This window comes from Blennius ocellaris (genome assembly GCF_963422515.1).
Source record: "Blennius ocellaris genome assembly, chromosome: 17".
NCBI lineage: Eukaryota > Metazoa > Chordata > Actinopteri > Blenniiformes > Blenniidae > Blennius > Blennius ocellaris.
In genome coordinates, this window is record NC_137666.1 from 3,449,642 (window position 1) to 3,470,186 (window position 20,545).

At 44.2% G+C, this 20,545-nt stretch overlaps 2 protein-coding genes across 5 annotated transcripts; both read right to left on the reverse strand.

Moving 5' to 3' along the window:
* Window positions 1-707: 707 nt before the first annotated feature.
* On the reverse strand, window positions 708-8,936 carry LOC308142622 (galactocerebrosidase-like). Of its 4 annotated transcripts, none has more exons than XM_080513127.1 (14): window positions 8,796-8,936; window positions 7,649-7,788; window positions 7,533-7,571; window positions 5,857-5,987; window positions 5,480-5,635; window positions 5,256-5,380; window positions 5,056-5,183; window positions 4,819-4,908; window positions 4,650-4,739; window positions 4,427-4,571; window positions 3,161-3,341; window positions 2,907-3,070; window positions 2,656-2,732; window positions 708-1,856 (listed from the first exon to the last, which is right to left on the reverse strand). In XM_080513127.1, the coding sequence occupies exons 1-14, from the start codon at window positions 8,887-8,889 to the stop codon at window positions 1,713-1,715; spliced, it is 1,704 nt and encodes a 567-aa protein (XP_080369253.1). In that variant the 5' UTR covers window positions 8,890-8,936; the 3' UTR covers window positions 708-1,712. The 4 variants fall into 4 exon arrangements, with proteins under 4 accessions (XP_080369253.1, XP_080369254.1, XP_080369251.1 ...); XM_080513128.1 differs by lacking the exon at window positions 5,857-5,987 and adding an exon at window positions 7,234-7,361; XM_080513125.1 differs by having other exon boundaries at window positions 5,056-5,380.
* Window positions 8,937-8,947: 11 nt separating this feature from the next.
* Window positions 8,948-10,132, reverse strand: LOC308142623 (galactocerebrosidase-like). The gene is made up of 3 exons (XM_080513129.1): window positions 9,985-10,132; window positions 9,809-9,877; window positions 8,948-9,721 (listed from the first exon to the last, which is right to left on the reverse strand). Exons 1-3 carry the CDS (start codon window positions 10,117-10,119, stop codon window positions 9,614-9,616), a joined length of 312 nt encoding a protein of 103 aa, XP_080369255.1. The 5' UTR covers window positions 10,120-10,132; the 3' UTR covers window positions 8,948-9,613.
* Window positions 10,133-20,545: the final 10,413 nt, after the last annotated feature.

Genomic DNA, 20,545 nt, shown 5'->3' on the forward strand with positions numbered 1-20,545 from the left:
ATGATTTGATTACGATATTGCCAGTTTGCCTATTAATTCCTACATCCAATCAATTTGTTAAAGAGCAAGGAAAATGTATATATTTAGCACCATTCAGAGACATTGCAATTCAGTGCTTTACATGGAAATACATTACAACAGGGCAACTAAGAAAGGCATAAAAAGATTAAAGTAAAAACTTTTTAGCATAAAGGTAATAAAATAAGAAATATCTATTGTTTTATTGAAAGCCTGAGCAAAGGATTTAAGAGGTGTGTGTCAGCAGCCCTCAATTGTTCAGGAAGTTTGTTCCACAGCTGTTTCAACTTGTTTCTGACTCCATAACACTGAGTAACTCTCTTCCTGAGGACCTCAGGTGTCTCGGTGTTTCATATTCTACAAGTAAATCTGTATTTGGGTCCAAGACTAATCAAAGATTTACAGACAAGAAGTGAGATTTTCAAGTGGAACCTTTGACACACACATACTTAAAACCATTCATTTGAAATGTGTTGCCATGAGACAGATTTCGAGTGGTTACTCTGTATGTTGTGGCAGCCTTGACGAAAGTGGAGTAAAATTTACAATAGACATGGAAAACAGCCCATCCTCTTATTGTTGGTTAAGCACATTTAAAAGACATTTCATTCCCAAAAACGAAACTTTACACGCCAGAGAAGTTTGAAAATATTTTATCAAAAGTCCCTTTTATTTTTTAAGGTCATTCTTCAATGTGTTGGTGGAAATGTTTCCTACTGGAGCACTTCTAGTCAAAATGTTAAACCTGCTCATATCTTTGGTTCCTGCATCATGTTTACTTGGGTGTCCTGGGTTGTGTTTGTTGTTTTAACAAGTACTTTCTGCCTCTGGAAACCAGGCTGGAATAAATTACACATAAATTTAGCTCAAAATAAAAGTTTTATTTAGGTTTTTGATCACACATTTATTGATTCTCAGGCTTGAATGGTCATGATTTATTTAGTAAGCATCGCATCAACCGCGGACAGTGGACAACCCATATCAATTCTGAAAAGAACTCGAAAGTGTTGCACAAGTACTGCAAACAAAGTTACTTGGTATGTGTGTGCAGGTATGATTCACTCAAAGGATTCTTCAAAGAATTATTAGCTTAAAAACACACACACACACACATAAAAACAAATGATTCAAACTGCCAATGTGCACACGTTATAGAGGTATTCACCACATAGTGTGGGTATGATGTGACGCTTCATGTTGCTGTCAGTTCTTAGTTTTGCTTCCACTAAACAAGAATTTTGTGAAATTTACATTATCATACAATATTCATTACTGCCAAAAGTAGTGGGATTACTGTGACATGTTTGTTTGTAACATGTCAATCCCTCACATTCAGACCAAACTGGTCGAGTTGCCTTCATAATAAAAACTCGATTATTTTAATAAATTGTTCGTATCAGTGAGGTATGAACATCTAGTCACTTTTCATACATGAATTATAAAAACAGGAATGTAGTTAGAATCATATAAAACTCACATAGTGCAAAGTCCTGAACAATTCTGTGCCTCTTGTTTCAGTACGTCCCTGATCTTTCACTGCGTCTTTGATACAATTTCATAGAGAAAACGAATTAAATCGTCGTTAAAAAAAAAAAAAAAAAAAAAAATATCCCCACAGATGTGTCAAAATCAGGACGAGATATTAAAAAGCACATTCACAGCATAGTGCAAGTCATCGTTTCACGTTCAAACGCTTAATCAGCCACCACGGCAAAGTTGTCAAACTGCGCTAGCTGGAAAGAGTTGGTTCCTATCGCCGCCCAGCCGTTCTTCGGAGTCAGTACCACGGCATTTTTCCACAGTGGGTATCCATTCAGGGAACCGGACGCAAACTGGCCCTGAAACAGAGAAGGAGCCAATATTAGACCTCGATCGTCCACGTTATTAGATCCAACGGTCAAATAAACAACAACTTTTGACTTTAAAATCAGCTATTTATGATATGATGCCAAGCGAACATGGAGATCAGCTCAAATAATAAATTAAACAGTATATATGCTCGGATATTTATTAACATTTCATAACTCAATGTCTAGTGTTTCGGTTTCACTGGTGCCCCTGTTAACTGGTGACTTCTGCCACCAGCCGTTAGCAGCAGCGGATGTTAAAATAAGACAAACAAACGGTACGATACTTTAACCTTTAATGGAAATATCATCGCCAGGACAACTACGGATTTTGTACGGGTTTTTATCATCTGCTGTGATAAGGAGGTGCTCGAGGAAGCTGGTCACCAGTTAACAGGGAAACCAGTTAATCCAAAACACTGCGGGTTGGAAAGCTCCCAATTCTCGTAGCGGGTCGCTCCGTTGAGCTCCTGAATCCTCTGGTCGCCACCAGATCGAGAAAAAAAAAAGGCCTTTCTGTGCGTCTATCTCTGTTTGTGAGCTCGGTCAAGAAATGTTAATCATTTTTAGTAATACGTCTGACATATTTGACAGTTTTGTTTTTTTATAAACTCAGCATTGCCAATCACATCTTGCAGACCTCGGCTTAGTTTTTTGTGAAACAGTTCGCTAATGTGCTAAATCAGAGCTGTATTAGCAGACGGGAGCGATTAAAAGCAAAAAAAAAAAACAACAACAATTAAAACAAAATAAAAGAACAAAACATATTATTAAGTCTCTGGTTACTCACCGTTACAGTGATTGACAGCGTGTACCAGTGATACGCCCGGGTACCAGACAGGCCCTCAGCAAGTATAGTCTGTCCAGCTGGTGGCAAAAAAAGCAAACGGTGCAAGACAAAAGCATTACCCACAATGCACCGGTGTCCTCGATCCTTTCGGAGAAGAAGTGCAACGATGAAATACAAGTTAGGAATCATTAACACCGCGAACACGGCACCCTTGAACTCTCTGGATGGCAGAGCGGCGTGTTCTCGCTGACCTATGTCGTTTGTGACTTTGTAGGTGCCGTCGGCGAACACCCAGAAATACACTCCCGCGGCGCTGCGGATGGACTGGCCCCCCCGGTCCACCCGGGCCGCCACGAACACGCCGCCGGTCCGGACCTCCTCCATGAACACGTCGCAGGCGACGGTCAGGTTCTGCCTGCACGCGCAAACAACGCCACACCCCCGGAGATTAAAAATACATTTCTGGAGGTCGTGCAAATAAATAAATAAATAAAGATCCTCTCACCACTGGTAGTCCCCGATGACGCTGACCGTCTGGTCGGCGTCGGCCGCCCACGTCACGGGCCGCTCGGTCAGGACTTGTCGTAAGGTGAAGACGTGAGGCCCGGGGTCCGAGAGGTTGACGTGGTACTCGAACACGCCCGTCTGGTCGGCGAAGTTGGGAGCCTCCGAGAAGGGGGGGTTCCCTGCGGGGCGGAAGGGAAAACGTTTAAAAGGCGAATTCCTGACGACGATTAAAAAAAAAACAACAAAAAAAAAACTCGATAGTGGAAGAACACAAAGTGGAGTTATGTCCTCGCAGAGGAGAAAGTTGTTGGTAAAGCGCAAAGTAAAGTTGATCCAATGAAAAGGACAAGAGTGTTTGAGAGGTTTTTAAGGTATTAAAACATAAAAGAATTAGTGTTTCTCAGTGTAATGTTATTGATATTTTGGGAAACGTCTTCCTTTTAAGCTCCTTCCTCTGGACACATGAAACGTTCGATCTCCAAATATTTGCTTTATTCCAGTTAATTTATTCATTTGAAGTTGCTCTGAAGAAGAAGAAGAGGAAGGTATCGACAACACATTACATTTTGACTGGCTGCTCTCATAATAAATCAATTTGGTTTCTTGCACACGCTCCAGATTCACTCTGAAAAAAAAAAAAATCGACTGAAATGTGACTTGATTATCTTTTTGAAGCCGACGTGTTTTATTTTATTCTTTTCTGTTTTAGAGGTCCTGTGAAAGTGGAGGGTCAGTTAATCATCAATGCATGAGGAATGTGTATTAAACTCTATTAAACGGGCCAGTTGAATCACTGTTGATGTTTAAAATGATCTAAAAAGAAAACAGTAATTTATTAAAGATTTTAAATTGCTTTTTTTTTTTTTGGCATGTTAAGTGTTTTGTTTGGGTTTTTTTCTGGAAAAACTGGACTGAGTACATCTCTTTTACCTATCTACACTGTGTGTGTATCAATCCTGGCAATTTACTCTATTTTTAGAGGATTTCTTCCTTTTTTTACTGGATTGTTTTATATATATTTTTTTTTTTACATATTCTATTTTTTGTGCTCTTTTTTAGATATTTACATATTTTAATTCCTTAATTTTATAACTTCTACACCTTTTTACCTTGAGCTGTTGTAAGTTTGTGTTTCCCCCTGTGGAGGAATAAACCTCTACTCTACTCTCTTTATCGTACACGTCGTCAAGCAAGTGATTTTCACATCACAACCTCTCACGACTTAACAGTGATCGGAGCGACCGGATCCTGTTGAAACACTCACGAGCGTCGAAGTCGTCTTTGTACGCTTTGGGGAAGCGGGCGGAGGGCGGCGGCTCGGGGAAGCTTCCCTTGGTCCCCGCGGCGACGGTGGTGAACGTGTAGACCTCGTCCGTGGCCAGGTCGAGGCTGAACGAGCCGTTGGCCAGCTGAGGTGGACAGAGGGACGCTGGGTTAGCGGCCGGAGGCTCTCGCCGACGTGTCGCAGAGACCCGCTCGGTTCAAACCTTCAGCGGCGGGAGCTTCTTGAAGAAAGTGGGCGTTTTCGTTTGGAAGTTGAACTGCGACCGCCACACCTGAAGTTCCTCTACGGGAGCCTGGAAGGGCAAATTAAATGAGGAACTTTGAAATTTGCTGATTATTAACAAATATGGCCGACGTCCCTCCTGGACTTACGAACGACCCCTTCAACTGGAAAGTCGCCTTCTGGGACGTCACATTGAAGTGGGGCAGCGGAGGTCTGATACAGACTGAATGATCATGAGTCTGGAGACGGAAAATTCTTTGTTTCAGCGTGTGTATAGGATAATAATAAAAATCTGTTTTCACTTCTTCTATTCTGACATACACATGAGGAACTTCTAATTCTAACTTATTTCTACAAAACAGGAAATGGAAGGACGCTCAACTTGCCATGGTCTCCATGACAACAGTGAGGTTTCCTTTGCCATCGGTCAGGGCCACGTAACTCCCACCTTGAGCCAAGTGTCCAACCGTCTGCAGGTACGTCCATCCCGGCTGCGTGAACTGCGTGGTGTGAGCTGCAGAGCGCAAAGGGTTATCCTTGCTTTTTTTGTTTATTTTGTGCAAAGAAGCAAACGGTGTGCAGATACCCGTGATCCAGATGGGAGACTCCACCACGTAATTGCCGCTCCACGGCTCCTCGGCCGTCATCAGGCCGTCTCGGCCGAACGGCAGGTCGTCGTAGTAGCTGGCCACCAGGTTCCAGGAGATCGTGCTGAAGGGGGGGGGGGGGGCAAAAAAGTACGGAGGTGGCAAAACGATCCAACCGATCCAGTCGGGAGAAACTGAACCGTTGCTCGAGGGTCTCGCTCACGCCGTCATGTTTCCGTTGACGTAGTTCTGGTTGAGGATCCGGGCCCAGCATCCTCCTCCCACCTCGTCGTTGAAGGTGCTGTAGTCCTCCGACGACCACAGCTTCTTCCGCGTCTTCAGGGCGTCGGCGACCGTCGTGGTGCCGGGGTAGTGAGCCCTGAACGCCGCGTGAAAACGACACCGGAGATCAGACGGGCTTTCCCCCTCCCCCCCACCCCCAAGACTGGTGCTTGACAGGCCAACAAAACAGACAATGTGCTCCCACTTTGCAAACACACCACATGCTGTGAGTACGGCGACAAAAAAAGAGAAGCGGCCCAGCGAGAATGGCTTTTGTTAGGCGCTCAAAGCTCTAAGGGTTCCAGCGAGGTGTCCTACCCGAGCACGTCTACGGCCGCGCCGAGCTCGGGGTCGAGCAGCAGCGACTGGGCAATGGGCTGCCAGAGGTTGTCACTGGCTATGATCCTGACCCGCTGCAGACCCGACTTGTCCAGAGTGTAGCGCAGCAGCTGACGCAGCAATAAACAGGGAGAAGGAAAAAAAAAAAAAAAAAGAGTTCAAAATTGGTTCAGCTTGGATTTTGCTCACCATGTAAAGTATGAGTATGTATGAGATATTTTTTTTTTTTTTTTACTTCTTCCCCAATCATTAATACCCGGAGCGACTTGTGCTCTCGACACGAGTGAAAAGTTCATTCAATCACTGAAACTTCCACATATCAAGCCTTTACAGCTTCATCCTTCATCATTTAAGCTAAAAGTTATGAAAATGTGTTTATAATTCCAAATGTTTATTTGTAATATATATACATATATATAAAGAAATATCAAAGTTACGTGATGCACCTGAACGCATCACCTGTATCAGCAAATCCATAAATTGGCCTTGTGTTGTTCAAAGCATGTGAAAGAATAACGACTTATAGTCCAGATACGACATATATAAAACAGAGTATTATCATTTTAATGTATAGTAACAGTGATACTTCACTGTTGTATGTCGCAGTAAGTTTAATGTCGAGGTCAAACTGTTTCGGAAACCAACATTTTCCGGTTCCGCATTTGTATGTGAAGGAGAAGGTTGTGATGTAAAAACTCAAGCAATAGTGAAAGACGGTGACGTTACTTCAGATCTTAATGAGTTTAAAAAAAAAAATTTAATAAAAAAATAGGAACAGTGTCATACTTCTTGCTGTTGAACGCCTTATAGCATGGCCCAACACTTTATTTTAGTGAATAATAAAGTCCAGGCTGAAGATTCATTGAAGCACATCCGATATCTTTTTCTGTTGTGATTTCTAGGAAACACTAATTGCTGTTTAAAAAACACATTATTAATTTTTTTTTTGGGTTGCGCTTTTGTTTATATGTCTCAGTACTTTCATAACAACATGCAAAACAGGCAAAGTCCATTTAGTGTGTAACAATGAGAAATAATTGAGCCCCATAAAATAAGGTTAAAAATGACGGCAGTGATCATTCATTGATTCATTCGGAGAAGTGATGTCAGATTACAGTATTTAAGCTCGCCACATTCGCATGCGATAAATGAACACATGCGTCCGATCGCGGTTATCGCGGCTCAACCGCCGCCCTTCACTCGTTCATGCTCGGCAGAAGAACAGCCACGAACATTCAGATCAGGATTGATTCGCAGAGGAAGAAGAGGAGGAGGAGGAGGAGGAATCACCGGACGAGGCGCAGAGGAACACGGCGGACGCTCCACGGCGCGCGAGCTCCAGTCGACGGTACTCACCCAATCACCTCAACCGAATCGTTGAGATCTGGGTCAAGAATCAAGGAGTCGGCGATGCTCCAATCGCCGTCCGCCGCGATGATGCCGACGCCGGTCAGACCGACTTTATCCAGCGTGTTGCGGAGCACCTTCAGCAGTAAAAAACACGCTCTGAGGGGGAACTACTATTGTTTTTTGTTTTTATTTCACGGAGAGACGCATTAAACCTCTCAATGTTGGTGGCTGTTTTTCTCCTCCGGTTCATAAAAAACACTCACCAAGCTGCATTAAAGCCAAACGAAGGACAAAGGAGGACTCACCTTGATGTACTTGGCGTCAAAGTTTCGCTCGTTCCAGATCTGAGACGAGAAAGATTCATTAGCTAGTGTCTTTTTACGTCGGTTTAATATTTGACGTGCACGCGTGCGCCACACACCCCGACGTAGTCCACGTCCAGGTCGTGGTACTTCTTGGCCCCGAGGAACCAGTTCACCACGTACGACGCCGTGATGTCTGGATAGTCGTAAGGCCAGTTCTTCCCGTGGCCGACCCAGCCGGGAAAAGCCCAGGGCAAAGCTGCAGGGGCATCCATAACAACTACATATAATATTCCAATAATAATAATAATAATTATTAAATTAAATTAAAAATGTAATAAATAACAATTTAATTACATTTTAAGAAATTAAATAAAAAAATATTTAATAATTTGATTAAATTTGTAAAAAAAAAAAAATTTATTCAAATTTAAAATTATTATAATTTTTTAAATAATAATGGTCTTTTGTTTATTTCTGTTTTTTTTATTTGTTTCCCCACTTCCTTACAGGCGCAGCAGCAAGGCTACAGAACAGCAGAACACAGAGCAACGAGAATTAGAAATATTATTTTGAGTGAAAAATAAACATCTTCCCACTGGTATTCAAAAAAACATTAATTTAAAATGAACAAAAAATTATTATAATTTAGGAGGATTGGGTGTCTTTGAAAGAGGGAGTGTGAGAACCAATGTTAAAAACATTAAAATTTTGGGAGTCACATTATGGACGACTTAAAATTATTTAAATCTATGTTGCACATTGACATGTTAAAAAAAAAATTACGTGAAAAATGACTGAAATCAGAAATAATTAAGAATTACTTTCAGTAAGTTATATTGCTTTTCTCTTCTTTCGCATTAGTTATGTTTTGTTTTTTATGCTTTTTTCCTCTTGCACCACGTGTATGGCTTTTTAAGGGTGAGGCAAAAATAAGCCTTGGCCAGAAACTGGAAAAAAAAAAAAACTCAAACAAACGTGTGCGTGAACTTTAAAATAAAAATGTATTCATTCATTTATGGAATAATATTAAAGCAGAACGTTTCACTTTAACAAGTGCCTGTAAAGCCGAATTTAAAGACCACAGAAGTAATTCTCTCTCTCTGTCTGGCAATCTAACAAAACCACGTGTTTATTTCTTAATTTATTCATGCATTTATATTTGTGCTGGCTAAATTGTGACAGCACTAATAAAAACAGGAATGACAAACCCCGACATCTTGACGATGCATCTCTAAACGTGTCATAATTGGGTTTCCACCTCACCGACGAGTGTGATGTTGGGGTTCCTCCTCTTGGCTTCCTTCATGAGCCACCACTCGTAGCCGCGGAAGTAATTCTCGTCGTCCTCGTAGTGCATGTGGGACGGCTCCGTTCCGTCTGGTGGGAAACCAACGGCAGAACGGCGTGCGTTTGTTCAGGGAACTTTACAACGTGCTGCTCGATGTTCAGCTTAGAATAAATGCTTAAAAAAACCCAACAACTATTGGCTGTTTTATATTATATATTTATTTTATAGCTGTTTTCTTCACAATAAGCAAACAAACTAGTAGCGAAACTCCATCAACAGGCAATGGAGAGTAACTGTGTTCCTGGACACGTCTCCGGTCAATGTGCAGGATTTACATTTACGACAAACTCTGCACATTATTGATTATTGACTATAGCCAACACTATACTCACACACTCACACACAGGGTTGGGTTTTGCAGTTTCAGGTATGTGCAAGAGTGAACAAACATCACGAGGACCGGACACTTTATCATGTGACCGCGAGTGTGATATAGTCTTCAGGTGAGCAGCCAAACATAAACAGTTTATTAGTTATGAACACTTCACACTCAGCTCTCAGATGCTTCCACTCCTGCTTGGCAAACCCATTCATTACTAGTTTGCACAACATTACAGCAATGCTTATAGAATTAGAGGCAGGCTGAAGTTAAAATAGTGGAATTTGGACCGCAGGCCGTTGAAAGAAATGACCATTCTTAGGGTGTGTGTATTAATTTTAATGTATTTTGACAGCATTAATCTAATGAAATATAGGAAATCGTGCATCAGGGGTGTTAACATGTAGTTTGTCTTTACGTTTGGGTACATTTGTGATGCATGAAAGTGGGATACTTGCCAGTCGTCTGGGCGTCTCCTCCGATCTCCACCTTCAGTATGTGCAGGGAGGCTCCAAAGTTTGGCTGCGGCAGAGAAAAGAAATACAAGAGCGTGATTGACCCGTCCATTGAAACAACCTGCAGGGGTCACGCGCACGCGCACACACTCACCTTAAAGAGAAAGTCCAGGATCTGACTGCGGTAGGGCTCTGCATAGTTCACCAGCAGGCGAGAAGTGGCCTACACGCGCACGCGCGCACACACACAAACACACACAGAATCATTAGAATCAGCGTTTGCGGGACCAGGAAGTGCTGGTCGTATGGAAGGGGAAAGTCAAAACTCACGCCGCCGCCGCTCAAACCTCCGATCCCGTCAAACCGTCTCCCCGCCCCGCCCTCGTCTGACAACACGTACGTCTGAGCGGAGCCGCGGCCGGCGGCTGAAAGCAGACAAAACACAAACAGCAGGGAGAACGCCATGCTTGAGGGTCCGAGCTCATCACACTCACACATACACTGACTGGCTGACTGAACCCCGTCACGTGACCGTGGAGCGATAAGGAAAGGGGAGGAAGAGGAAGGAAGTTGCAGTTCCTTGCGACAGCCACCAGATGGCGGCACAGACCCGCAGGCTACAACTATAATCAGCGTTAAAACTTTATTTATAAACCACCTGCAACCATAAAATACTGGTTGTGTATATTATTGCAGCGCTTTAGCAACAGCCCGCGGACTAAAAAAGTGTAGAATTTTTTTCATAAAGTGGCAATAATAAATATTAACGTATTTACAACATACTTTTCCTTGATTATTAATAATATGAGAAGTAGTAGCATTAGCAGTAGTTGTTGTTTCATTCATTCTTTATTTGTTGATTTATTTATTTGTTTGTTTATTTAAATCGAACATGCTCAAACTTATATATAAAATTCAACAGTTCACACCAATCAACGATAGCTATAAAGATTAAATGCAAGTAAGCTGTATTCATTTCAAACAAATTGCTTTACTTTAAAAAAAAATGTTGAGAATTTGGAATTAATAGAAATAAATATTAATATTTTTTTAGTAGATGCAATAAACTGTCTGGAAGTACACACTGCAGTTCCTCATGTGACCATCAGAGGGGGCTGGGCCTCACAGACGGCCCTCCCGCCTCCTTCCCCTTGCAGGGTGTTTCATAAATCAGAATTACAGTGATGGCTGTGAGAAAAAAAAACGATGCTGCTGCTGGAACCCGGGCAGTTGCAAATCATGTGTGTGCAGAAGTGTGTCTTCTGAACCGGGACGGGGCTCGCTGGCCTTTAATTTCAAGGTGACCTCCGACCCCGCAGGCCTCCACGGGAAGAGTTGACATCATGCGGATGTGTCATATCAGCTGGCACCCGTTTCTGTCGTTCCGACGTAAACAAGGCTCTGCGGGAAAGCCTCACACCGGCCGGGAGGATGTATAAATATAACGTTTGTCATTGAGAGGTTTCTTACGGTCGCAGTGTCTCGTCGGCTTCTAACCGAGACGATGCGTGTATCCTGTGTGGGGAAAGGTGTGTGAATCGCCCTAATTTTCTTAGAGAAACAATGCAAACCAAATCCAAAGTTTCTTTTAATAATATGTACAATATGCGCAGTTTCCCCTTTAATTGATCCCTCTTTGTGGTCATTCTGTTTACCTTTGTGGCCATTTATGCATCATTTTGATAGCGTTTAATGTCACGGTCGGTTATTTTATTGTTATTTGTGGTAATTTTATGTGATTGATTTCTTTCCTTGTGGTCATTCTGTGTATTTTTGCAGTTGTTATTTGCAATTTTCCTACAGTTTTGTGTCTTTTTGGTCATTTTGAGTGCTTTTCATGTTAATTGTTCAGCCATTCTGTATCACTTTTTTAAATGTATGTCCCTTTTATAGCTGTTTCATCTTCTTCGGTGGTTCATTTGTCAGTATCTCTTCAAGGGCATTTTTTCTTAGTGTTTTATTTTCTTTTTTTTTTAACCACTGAAGCACGTTGCATATCTGGAAGGTTTAGAAATATACCAGTAAGTTTAGTGGACAAAGTCACATTTGGATGTTGACAATCAAACAAAAGCATTAATTTGGAAACCATTACTTTAATTACTTTCATGAGACATATTGACAAAAGGTAATAAAGTGTTAGTTTGATAAGTTATTTTTGGCTTAATTCCATTTGAAATTTGCCAAAATCATTACGGTTCCGGTTGAGTTCAGTCCGGTCCCAAACGGGGCGTCAGGTCTTGGCAGTACTGACCGTTTTCCCTGCGGACTCAGCGCTTCACGACGACAAAAAGACGCGAGTAGGAACACGTCATGCCCACGTTCAGCTCAGAACTGTGATGTCCCGCAACTTTACCACCAAAACAGTAATCATCCTAAACTGAGGGAGCCACACTTTAATTATCCGCTTTATTCTCATATCAAGAGGACTAATGGGTGAGCAGTATCACTTGAACACCACGGTTCATTCAGATCCACCTTTTTTTTCTTTTTTTTTCTTAAGAGGCCTGTCAGCAGTTTTTTTTTTTTTTTTTTTAACACAGTGTACAGAATACAAACTCTGCTTGTATTCACCTGTGCTCACCGAGGTACTGTGAAGCAAATGACTCAACATGCCAAATCAATACACACACTCACTCTGTAATCCAGAATGCCGCTCTGGAAGTGTAGCAACAGATGCTATTTTTGTGCCCCCCGCCCCACACACACACACACACACACACACACACACACACCCCCACCACCCCCGAAGCCATGTTTCTCTGTTGTGCTACATTGAAGTGAGCCCGTTATCACTGGTTGTATTTATACAGTATGATATGACCTCATTATTTGTGAATTTGGCTTCCCTGTAAGAAACAATCTGCAAAAGTGTCGCGTTTTGTTTACTATCCAGAGTATTTTGTTTTACTTTGCCCTGAAGAGCCTAAATACACAATGTTGATATTAACGTTGTTGAAACTGAAAGAAAAGTGGGCTTTGCCCATAGCTCCACTTGAATAGATAGATAGATAGATAGATAGATAGATAGATAGATAGATAGATAGATAGATAGATAGATAGATAGATAGATAGATAGATAGATAAATGCTTCTAAAGCATCAGTTTCAATGCTGACTGGCGTAACTCAGCGTTCTCTAACTATGTGTTGATTCATTTCCGCCACAATCGATTCTGTATTTTGTGCAACAAAGCCGCAGTGAGCACCGGGGATGATTTGACCGGGAGACTTTTTCTCTCTTTTTTTTTTCTGGCGATGAAAGGCCCCAGCCCGCATTATGTAACGTGTCTTTAAAGTCCCAGTCCGCTACGGATCTGCCAGGATTCTGCAGGAAGGGGAATAAACACTCACACAGATACAACTACACACACACACACGCACACACACACACACACACACAAGCACAATTTGTTGCGATGGCCAGCATAGCAGCCCACACTGCTTCTTCCTCTGAGCTGCAGCCCGGGTTTAAAATAGCTCCGCTCCCTCTTCAGGTCTTTACCATCATATTTGTGATGGTCTTATATAATCGACACCTCCTGATCTCCTCCTTCCTCTTCATGCTCGTGCTCGTATTCCATCCCCGCCGATCACACTTTTCTCTTTTCAGCTTCCACAAAAGAACCTGTGAGATTCACAAAACAAATAAATGAAATGGTGGGATGACTTTTTTTTTTCATGGCAAAGGTAGCCGGTCTGCTCTTTCCCAGACAGACTGAGCGAACAATGAACTCGCCCCGCGTTCTGCTTTTGTTCTGCCGCGACAACTATGCTAATGGAATCGGAATTGTATTCGTATCAAAAGTAGCAGAGCGCGTGGCCATCTGAGGCGGTTTCTTCTTTTTCGAGCTGCCATTTACATTTGTATGTGTTCATGTTTCTGTCCATTTGAAAAGTGATTCCGTGTTTCGGTTTTTCACGTTCCTTTGTTGTTGTTCCATCTGTTTATGGATCATTCAGAGCGTTTCCTGGTCAACTCTTTTTTTTTCCCTCTCTCTCTTTTGTAGTTGTCGATCTTTTGTGTCCTGTTGTGCTCATTTTGTCGTCCATTGTTGTCATTTTGTCTCCATTTGTGACGAGTTTGTTCTCCTTCAAGTCTTTTCTGTCGGTTTGTACGTTTCATAAATACTCTGTGCCTCTTTGGAAATGTTTTATAATTTTTTTGTGTCGAGATGTTTGCTGTGTGTTTCTCATTCAAGTCATTTATATCGTCCTATAGTGGCCCACTGTGTCTCTTTGTTTGCATTTTGTCTCTATTTGTGATGAGTTTGTGAGTCTTTATAGTTATATTTTGTTATTTACAGTTTCTTTGTGGTCACTTTGTGTGTTTGTGAATGATGTGTAGCCTTTTATCTCATTTCCTGAAGATTTGTGATTACTGGTAATTGTTGTTTTGTTTTGTTTAGTTTTTTTGTTGTTGGTCCTCCATGTCTTTTGAGATCATTTTGTGTCTCAACATTTTCATTTTGTCTCTTTTTAATCATTTAGTGTCTCTTTATGTTTGCTTGGTCTTTTTTAGTGGTTATTTTGAATCTCTGTGACGTTAGTCAGTCAGTTTCTTGATATCTTGTGTCTTTTTTGTGAAAAAGTTTCCGCCTTTTTGTGATTTTGTCCACGCCCAAGTGTCTCTTTGTCGTTAGTATCCTCTTGTGTATTTTTTTCATTTAATTTTGTGTCCCTTTAGTTAAACAACTAAAGGTACTTCTGTATGCTTTTCTTCCTCTTTGCAATCATTGTGAGCCCCTTTTTGTGGCTTTTGTTGGTTTTTTTCCTGTTTCTTTTGTGTCTCTGTTGAGAGAGAAGTGGGTCTTTCTTTCTTCAGGAAAATGCGCTTGTTATTCAAGGGAGAAAAATTGTTGGTGTAATTTTCATGGAGACAAACTACATTCGAGCACACAGGCAAGAAAACATGATAATCCTCCTATTTTCAGCTCTGTTCCGCAGCAACTGAGGCAAACATGGTACGACAGCGTGTAAAGGCTAATACTCTATATTTTACACATCCTGTGTGGAATAATGACTTTATTCATGTCATCTTCACGCAGAGCTGCTCTTACCAACTGCTGGACTCTTTACTACCTGCTGCAGAGACTCTCTTATTAGAGTCTGCAGACATTTTGTCTCTAATACTCTTAAAGTCATACGTGAGAGTGGATGAATCATCGATCGTTGATAATACATGATGTTTGTGGGGAAACAGTGATAAACCTGAAACTTACCAGTATTTCAATACACATTAACCGATATCAATTATTAGGATGTTTTTGGATATTTTTCTGTGTGATCAATCAGATTATTTTGTGTGCTGGTCTCATAAAACAGTTCTCTCAATCAGTCAACACTCATCATAAACCAGTGAGGACAGAGTTCTAACAGAACTGTTAAATATGTGTAATGGCTAATATTAGCATCTGTTAAAACAGTTGTGTAACACATATGGACGTAAACAATTTTTATTTATTAAAAGATTCCAGAAACTACAAATGTAACTGTTTATATCAGGGGTGTCAAACATAAAGACACGTGGCTAAAAGAGCCTGAAATCCAACCCGCCAGATGAACAAATTGTACAAAATATGTCAAAGAAAACTATTTCTTTTTTTTTTCAAACAAGGTTTCTGAAAACTAACGGATAGAATGAAACACCAAAACCCAAGCTGAGAAACTATATTTAGCCTCAAAGCTACGCCGTCATGGTGAGATTGTAAAAACAGCCATAATGCAACAGCTACGGGAGAAGTTTGTTGGACTTTTCACTGTGTCGTTCACCAGAAGGTTTCATTAAAATTGGATTTATCGTTGTAATTTTTGCGAGTAATTGTTTGGTTTTGACAAAATATAGACGTTTCCATCACGTACACCTTGCGCTGAAGCAAAGAAAAAGCCTTTGTTTCATGCCACATCCAATCAAACCACTGCAAAGTGAGAAATGCTGTTTAAAGGATCTTTCGCCTCTAGTTTCGTGGTCACCGTGATTCCGATCACAGCTTGAACCTCCATTTTTAATCATAGAAAACCCGCCAAGTGTGAACACGCTGAGGCAAACTGTCCTGCCTCGCCCCGGGCTGACATGAGAAACACAGGAAAGGGAAGGACAGCCAGTAGAAATCTGCTTCGGTCAGGACTGCAGTCAGTCTGCGTTCCGATGACCCCATCCTGAAGGTCTGTAACCCATGGCTCTGGTGCCGACTCAGCATTTCTCTTTCTGGCCCTCTGCAGCTTTCACAAAATGAATAACAGTGACTTTGTTCTTCTAGTTAGGTGACACATTGTTGGGGGAGAACCCCGGGGAGAAAAAAAATCGTTATAGCTTGTGTGGATGTGGCCTTAATGTAGGCTCTGTTTGTTTGGTCTTTTGGACAATGCCATACACATTGTTATTTTAGTATTGAGAAGTAGACAGTGATCTTTGCGCCAGAGCTGGATCTTTGTTAAGGCTTTTATAAGCTTGGATGAAATTTTGTCAGTTGTTGGATCAGGAGTAAAAATGACGACATCATCCGCATACATTTGAACATTAAGGTCGGGACATATATGTTGACATTATATGTTGCCAATTTTGTTAATTTCTGAGTTTTAGTGTGGTTTTTGATTGTTATGTTTTCCATCTTTGTTGGTTTTGTGTTTACTGTTTAGTCATTGTTCTGTGTATCTTATGTCTGATTTATGTTTGTTTCCTATTGCCTTGTTTGTATATTTGAACCTGACGATCACCTATACATGAAGGGATTGAAACACAAGGAAACAGTAGTCATAAATGCCTTATAACCTTTTTTAATCTTTCTCATCTTTCTAGTTTGAACACTCATTAAACATCTCCACATAAATTTTTTTTCCATCCATCAATCCATTTTCTGCCGCTTTTCCGGGGCCGGGTCGCGGAGGCAGCAGTCTGAGCAGAGTTGCCCAGACTTCCCTCGCCCCAGACACTTCCTCCAGCTCCTCCGGTGGCACCCCAAGGCGTTCCCAGGCCAGCCGAGAGACATAGTCCCTCCAGCGTGTCCTGGGTCTGCCCCGAGGCCTCCTACCAGAGGGACATGCCTGGAACACCTCCCTAGGGAGGCGTCCGGGGGGCATCCGAAACAGGTGCCCGAGCCACCTCAGCTGGCTCCTCTCGATGTGGAGGAGCAGCGGCTCTACTCCGAGTTCCTCCCTGGTGACTGAGCTCCTCACCCTAACTCTAAGGGTGTGCCCAGCCACCCTACGGAGGAAGCTCATTTCAGCCGCTTGTATCCGGGATCTCGTTCTTTCGGTCATGAGCCATAGTTCATGACCATAGGTGAGGGTAGGAACGAAGATCAACCGGTAAATCGAGAGCTTCGCTTTTTGGCTCAGCTCCTTCTTCACCACGACGGACTGATACGTCTGCATAACTGCAGATGCCGCACCAATCCGCCTGTCGATCTCACGCTCCATCTTTCCCCCACTCGTGAACAAGACCCCAAGATACTTGAACTCCTCCACCTGTGACAAGGGCACTCCACCGACCTGGAGGGGGCAAGCCACCTTTTTTCAGTCGAGAACCATGGCCTCGGACTTAGAGGTGCCGATCTTCATCCCAGCTGCTTCACACTCGGCTGCGAACCGCATCAGTGCACGCTAAAGGTCCAGGCCTGATGGAGTCAACAGAACCACATCATCCGCAAATAGCAGAGATGAGATCCTGTGGTCCCCAAACTGGACCCCCTCTGGCCCCCGGCTGTGCCTAGAAATTCTGTCCATATATATAAGGAACAGAATTGGTGATAAAGGACACCCTGCCGGAGGCCAACGTGCACTGGGAACAGGTCCGACTTACTGCCGGCAATGCGAACCAAGCTCCTGCTCCAGGAATACAAGGACCGAATAGCCCTTAACAAAGGGCCCCGGACTCCATACTCCCGGAGCACCCCCCACAGGACGTCTCGAGGGACGCGGTCGAACGCCTTCTCCAGATCCACAAAACACATGTGGACTGGTTGGGCGAACTCCCATGAACCCTCAAGCACCTGGTGGAGAGTATAGAGCTGGTCCAGTGTTCCACGACCAGGACGAAAACCGCATTGTTCCTCTTGGATCCGAGGTTCGACTAACGGCCGGATCCTCCTCTCCAGTACCCTGGAATAGACTTTCCCGGGGAGGCTGAGGAGTGTGATCCCTCTGTAGTTGGAACACACCCTCCGATCCCCCTTCTTGAAGAGGGGGACCACCGCCCCAGTCTGCCAGTCCAGAGGTACTGTCCCCGCCCGCCACGCGATGTTGCAGAGACGAGTCAGCCACGACAGTCCCTGCACATCCAGAGACTTAAGGAACTCTGGGCGAATCTCATCCACTCCCGGTGCCTTACCACAGAGGAGCTTAGCAACAACCTCGGTGACTTCAGCTTGGGAAATGGACGAGTCCACCTCTGAGAACCCAGCCTCTGCTTCCTCAATGGAAGACGTGGTGGTGGGATTGAGGAGGTCCTCGAAGTATTCCTTCCACCGCCCGACGACATCCCCAGTTGAGGTCAACAGCTCCCCACGTCCACTGTAAACAGTGTTGGTAGAGAACTGCTTCCCCCGCCTAAGCCGCCGGACGGTTTGCCAGAATCTCCTCGGGGCCGACCGAAAGTCTTCCTCCATGGCCTCTCCGAACTCCTCCCAGACCCGAGTTTTCCTTCCGTTTCTCCCAATCACCCCCTTCCAAGTCTCGCTGTCATTGCCCACGTGGGCGTTGAACTCCCCCAGGAGAACAATGGAGTCCCCAGTTGGAGCACTATCTAGCACCCCTCCCTCCCAGGGACTCCAAGAAGGTTGGGTACTCTGAGTTGCTGTTCGGTGCATAGGCCGAGACAACAGTCAGAGACCTGTCCCCTACTCGAAGACGTAGGGACGCAACCCTCTCGTTCACCGAGGTGAACTCCAACACATGGCGGCTGAGCTGTGGGGCAATAAGCAAGCCCACGCCAGCCCGCCGCCTTATACCGCGGGCAACTCCAGAGAAGTGGAGTATCCAGCCCCTGTCGAAGAGCTGGGTTCCAGAGTCCAAGCTGTGAGTGGAGGTGAGCCCGACTATATCTAGACGGTATCTCTCAGCCTCCCGCACAAGCTCGGGCTCCTTCCCCCAGCGAGGTCCCATTCCATGTCCCAAAAGCCAGATTCCGTGTCCGGGGATCGGGTCTTCGAGGCCCCTGCCGTCGACTGCCACCCAATCCACAATGCACCCGACCCCTACGGCAGCCTCTGTAGGTGGTGGGTCCACAGGAGGATGAGGAGGAATTATTTTATTTATTTATTTATTTTTTAAATTAATTTTTCGGGACTGTTGGAGGAAACAAGCGCTCCGGTGGAAAACCTGAATAGGGAGAACATGCAAAGACCATCATCTGTGGAAAAACGAGGATGTCATCACCCCACCTCTTCCACCCGCAGCGGTCTGCGATGTCATCTAATCACCACCACAAAGCTGCAGAAGCTATCGGAGCTAGCCAGAGGAGAAGCAGGGCCATAGACTTAGATTCACGGAAGTCGCCCTTGCCCACCTGCAAACCCTCACCTCCCGCATCTACCCAGAGCCTCAGTGTGGCTTCTGCTCTGGCCGGTCTACAGTCGTCATGGTGTTCTTGCTGCGCCAACTACAGGAGAAATGCCAACAGCAGCAGATGCCTCTCTACCATAGACCAGCCTCACGGAGAAGACCAAGCTGCACGTCTACCAAGCCTGCATGCTCAGCACTCTCCTCTATGGCAGCGAGGCCTGGCCCCCAACCTGGGAGAGTCTTGCCAAAGACAGCACATCCTGGCGCATGTCAGTGAGGAGCGGTGTGCGGGAGGGTGAAGAAGCAAGAAATGTGGCCCTTGCAGAGAAAAGGGCTAGGAGGAAGGAGAGAGAGAACCAGCCACAGGAACCAACAATGTTCATCTGCATCAAGTGTAACAGCGACTGCCACTCGTGGGTCAGGCTCTTCAGCCACTCCCGCAGGTGCCGCAGGACTTTAGGAGTGCTGTGACTCACCAAATACATCAACAATGCAGAAGAAGACAGAGCACATAGAAATTCAGAAGTAGGCTCCAGTGCATATACTTTTATATATCTCCGAACTATATAGGTCTATGGCCTTGCTCCTCCTCTGGCTAGCTCCAGTAGCTTCTGCACCTCTACTGGAGCATGTAGTCTGCGATTGTTGTAGTGATTAGATGACATTGCAGACCGCTGCGGGTGGAAGAGGTGGGGTGGTGACATCATCGTTTTTCAACAGATGATCGTCTTTGCCAGTGGCAATGCCAGGATTCAATTTCATAGAACGCGCACCCAACCACCCTGCCTTCCAGCAGGTGTTCCCTTTTGGCTCATCTCCTTCTTCACCATGACAGACTGATACAATGACTGCATAACTGCAGATGCTGCATCGAACCACCTGTCACTCTCACGCTCCATCTTCCCTTCACTCGTGAACAAGACCGGAGATAATTGAACTCCTCCACTTGGGGCAAGGGCGCTCCACCGACCCGACGTGTGCTGGGAACACGACCAACGTGCACTGGGAACAGATCCGACTTACTTCCAGCAATTCGAACCAAACTCCAGATCCACAAAACACACGTGGACTGGTTGGACGAACTCCCATGAACCCTCGAGCACCTGGTCGACCAGGACGAAAACCATGTTGTTCCTCTTGAACCTGAGGTTCGACTCACGCCCGGATCCTCCTCTCCAGTATCCTGGAATAGACTTTTCCTGGGAGGCTGAGGAGTGTGATCCCCCCTGGAATTGGAACACAGCCTCTGATCCCCCTTCTTAAAAAGAGAGATAACCAGCCCAGTCTGCCAGTCCAGAGGTACTGTCCCCGACCGCCACGCGATGTTACAGAGACATGTCAGCCACAACAGTCCCTGCAGATCTAAGGACTTAAGGAACTCAGGGCGAATTTCAT

What these genes read in the sequence shown, in the direction of transcription:
- LOC308142622 (XM_080513125.1), bottom strand. Translation starts at nt 8,889, where the DNA reads ATGCACTACGAGGACGACGAGAATTACTTCCGCGGCTACGAGTGGTGG. An exon ending in TCCAGTTGAAGGGGTCGTTC is followed by an intron (nt 4,740 to 4,818) that starts GTAAGTCCAGGA and finishes TTGCCCTTCCAG; the next exon opens with GCTCCCGTAGAGGAACTTCA. An exon ending in CAAAGACGACTTCGACGCTC is followed by an intron (nt 3,342 to 4,426) that starts GTGAGTGTTTCA and finishes TCCGCCCCGCAG; the next exon opens with GGAACCCCCCCTTCTCGGAG.
- LOC308142623 (XM_080513129.1), bottom strand. Translation starts at nt 10,119, where the DNA reads ATGGCGTTCTCCCTGCTGTTTGTGTTTTGTCTGCTTTCAGCCGCCGGC. An exon ending in GAGGTTTGAGCGGCGGCGGC is followed by an intron (nt 9,878 to 9,984) that starts GTGAGTTTTGAC and finishes GTGCGCGTGTAG; the next exon opens with GCCACTTCTCGCCTGCTGGT. An exon ending in TCCTGGACTTTCTCTTTAAG is followed by an intron (nt 9,722 to 9,808) that starts GTGAGTGTGTGC and finishes TCTCTGCCGCAG; the next exon opens with CCAAACTTTGGAGCCTCCCT.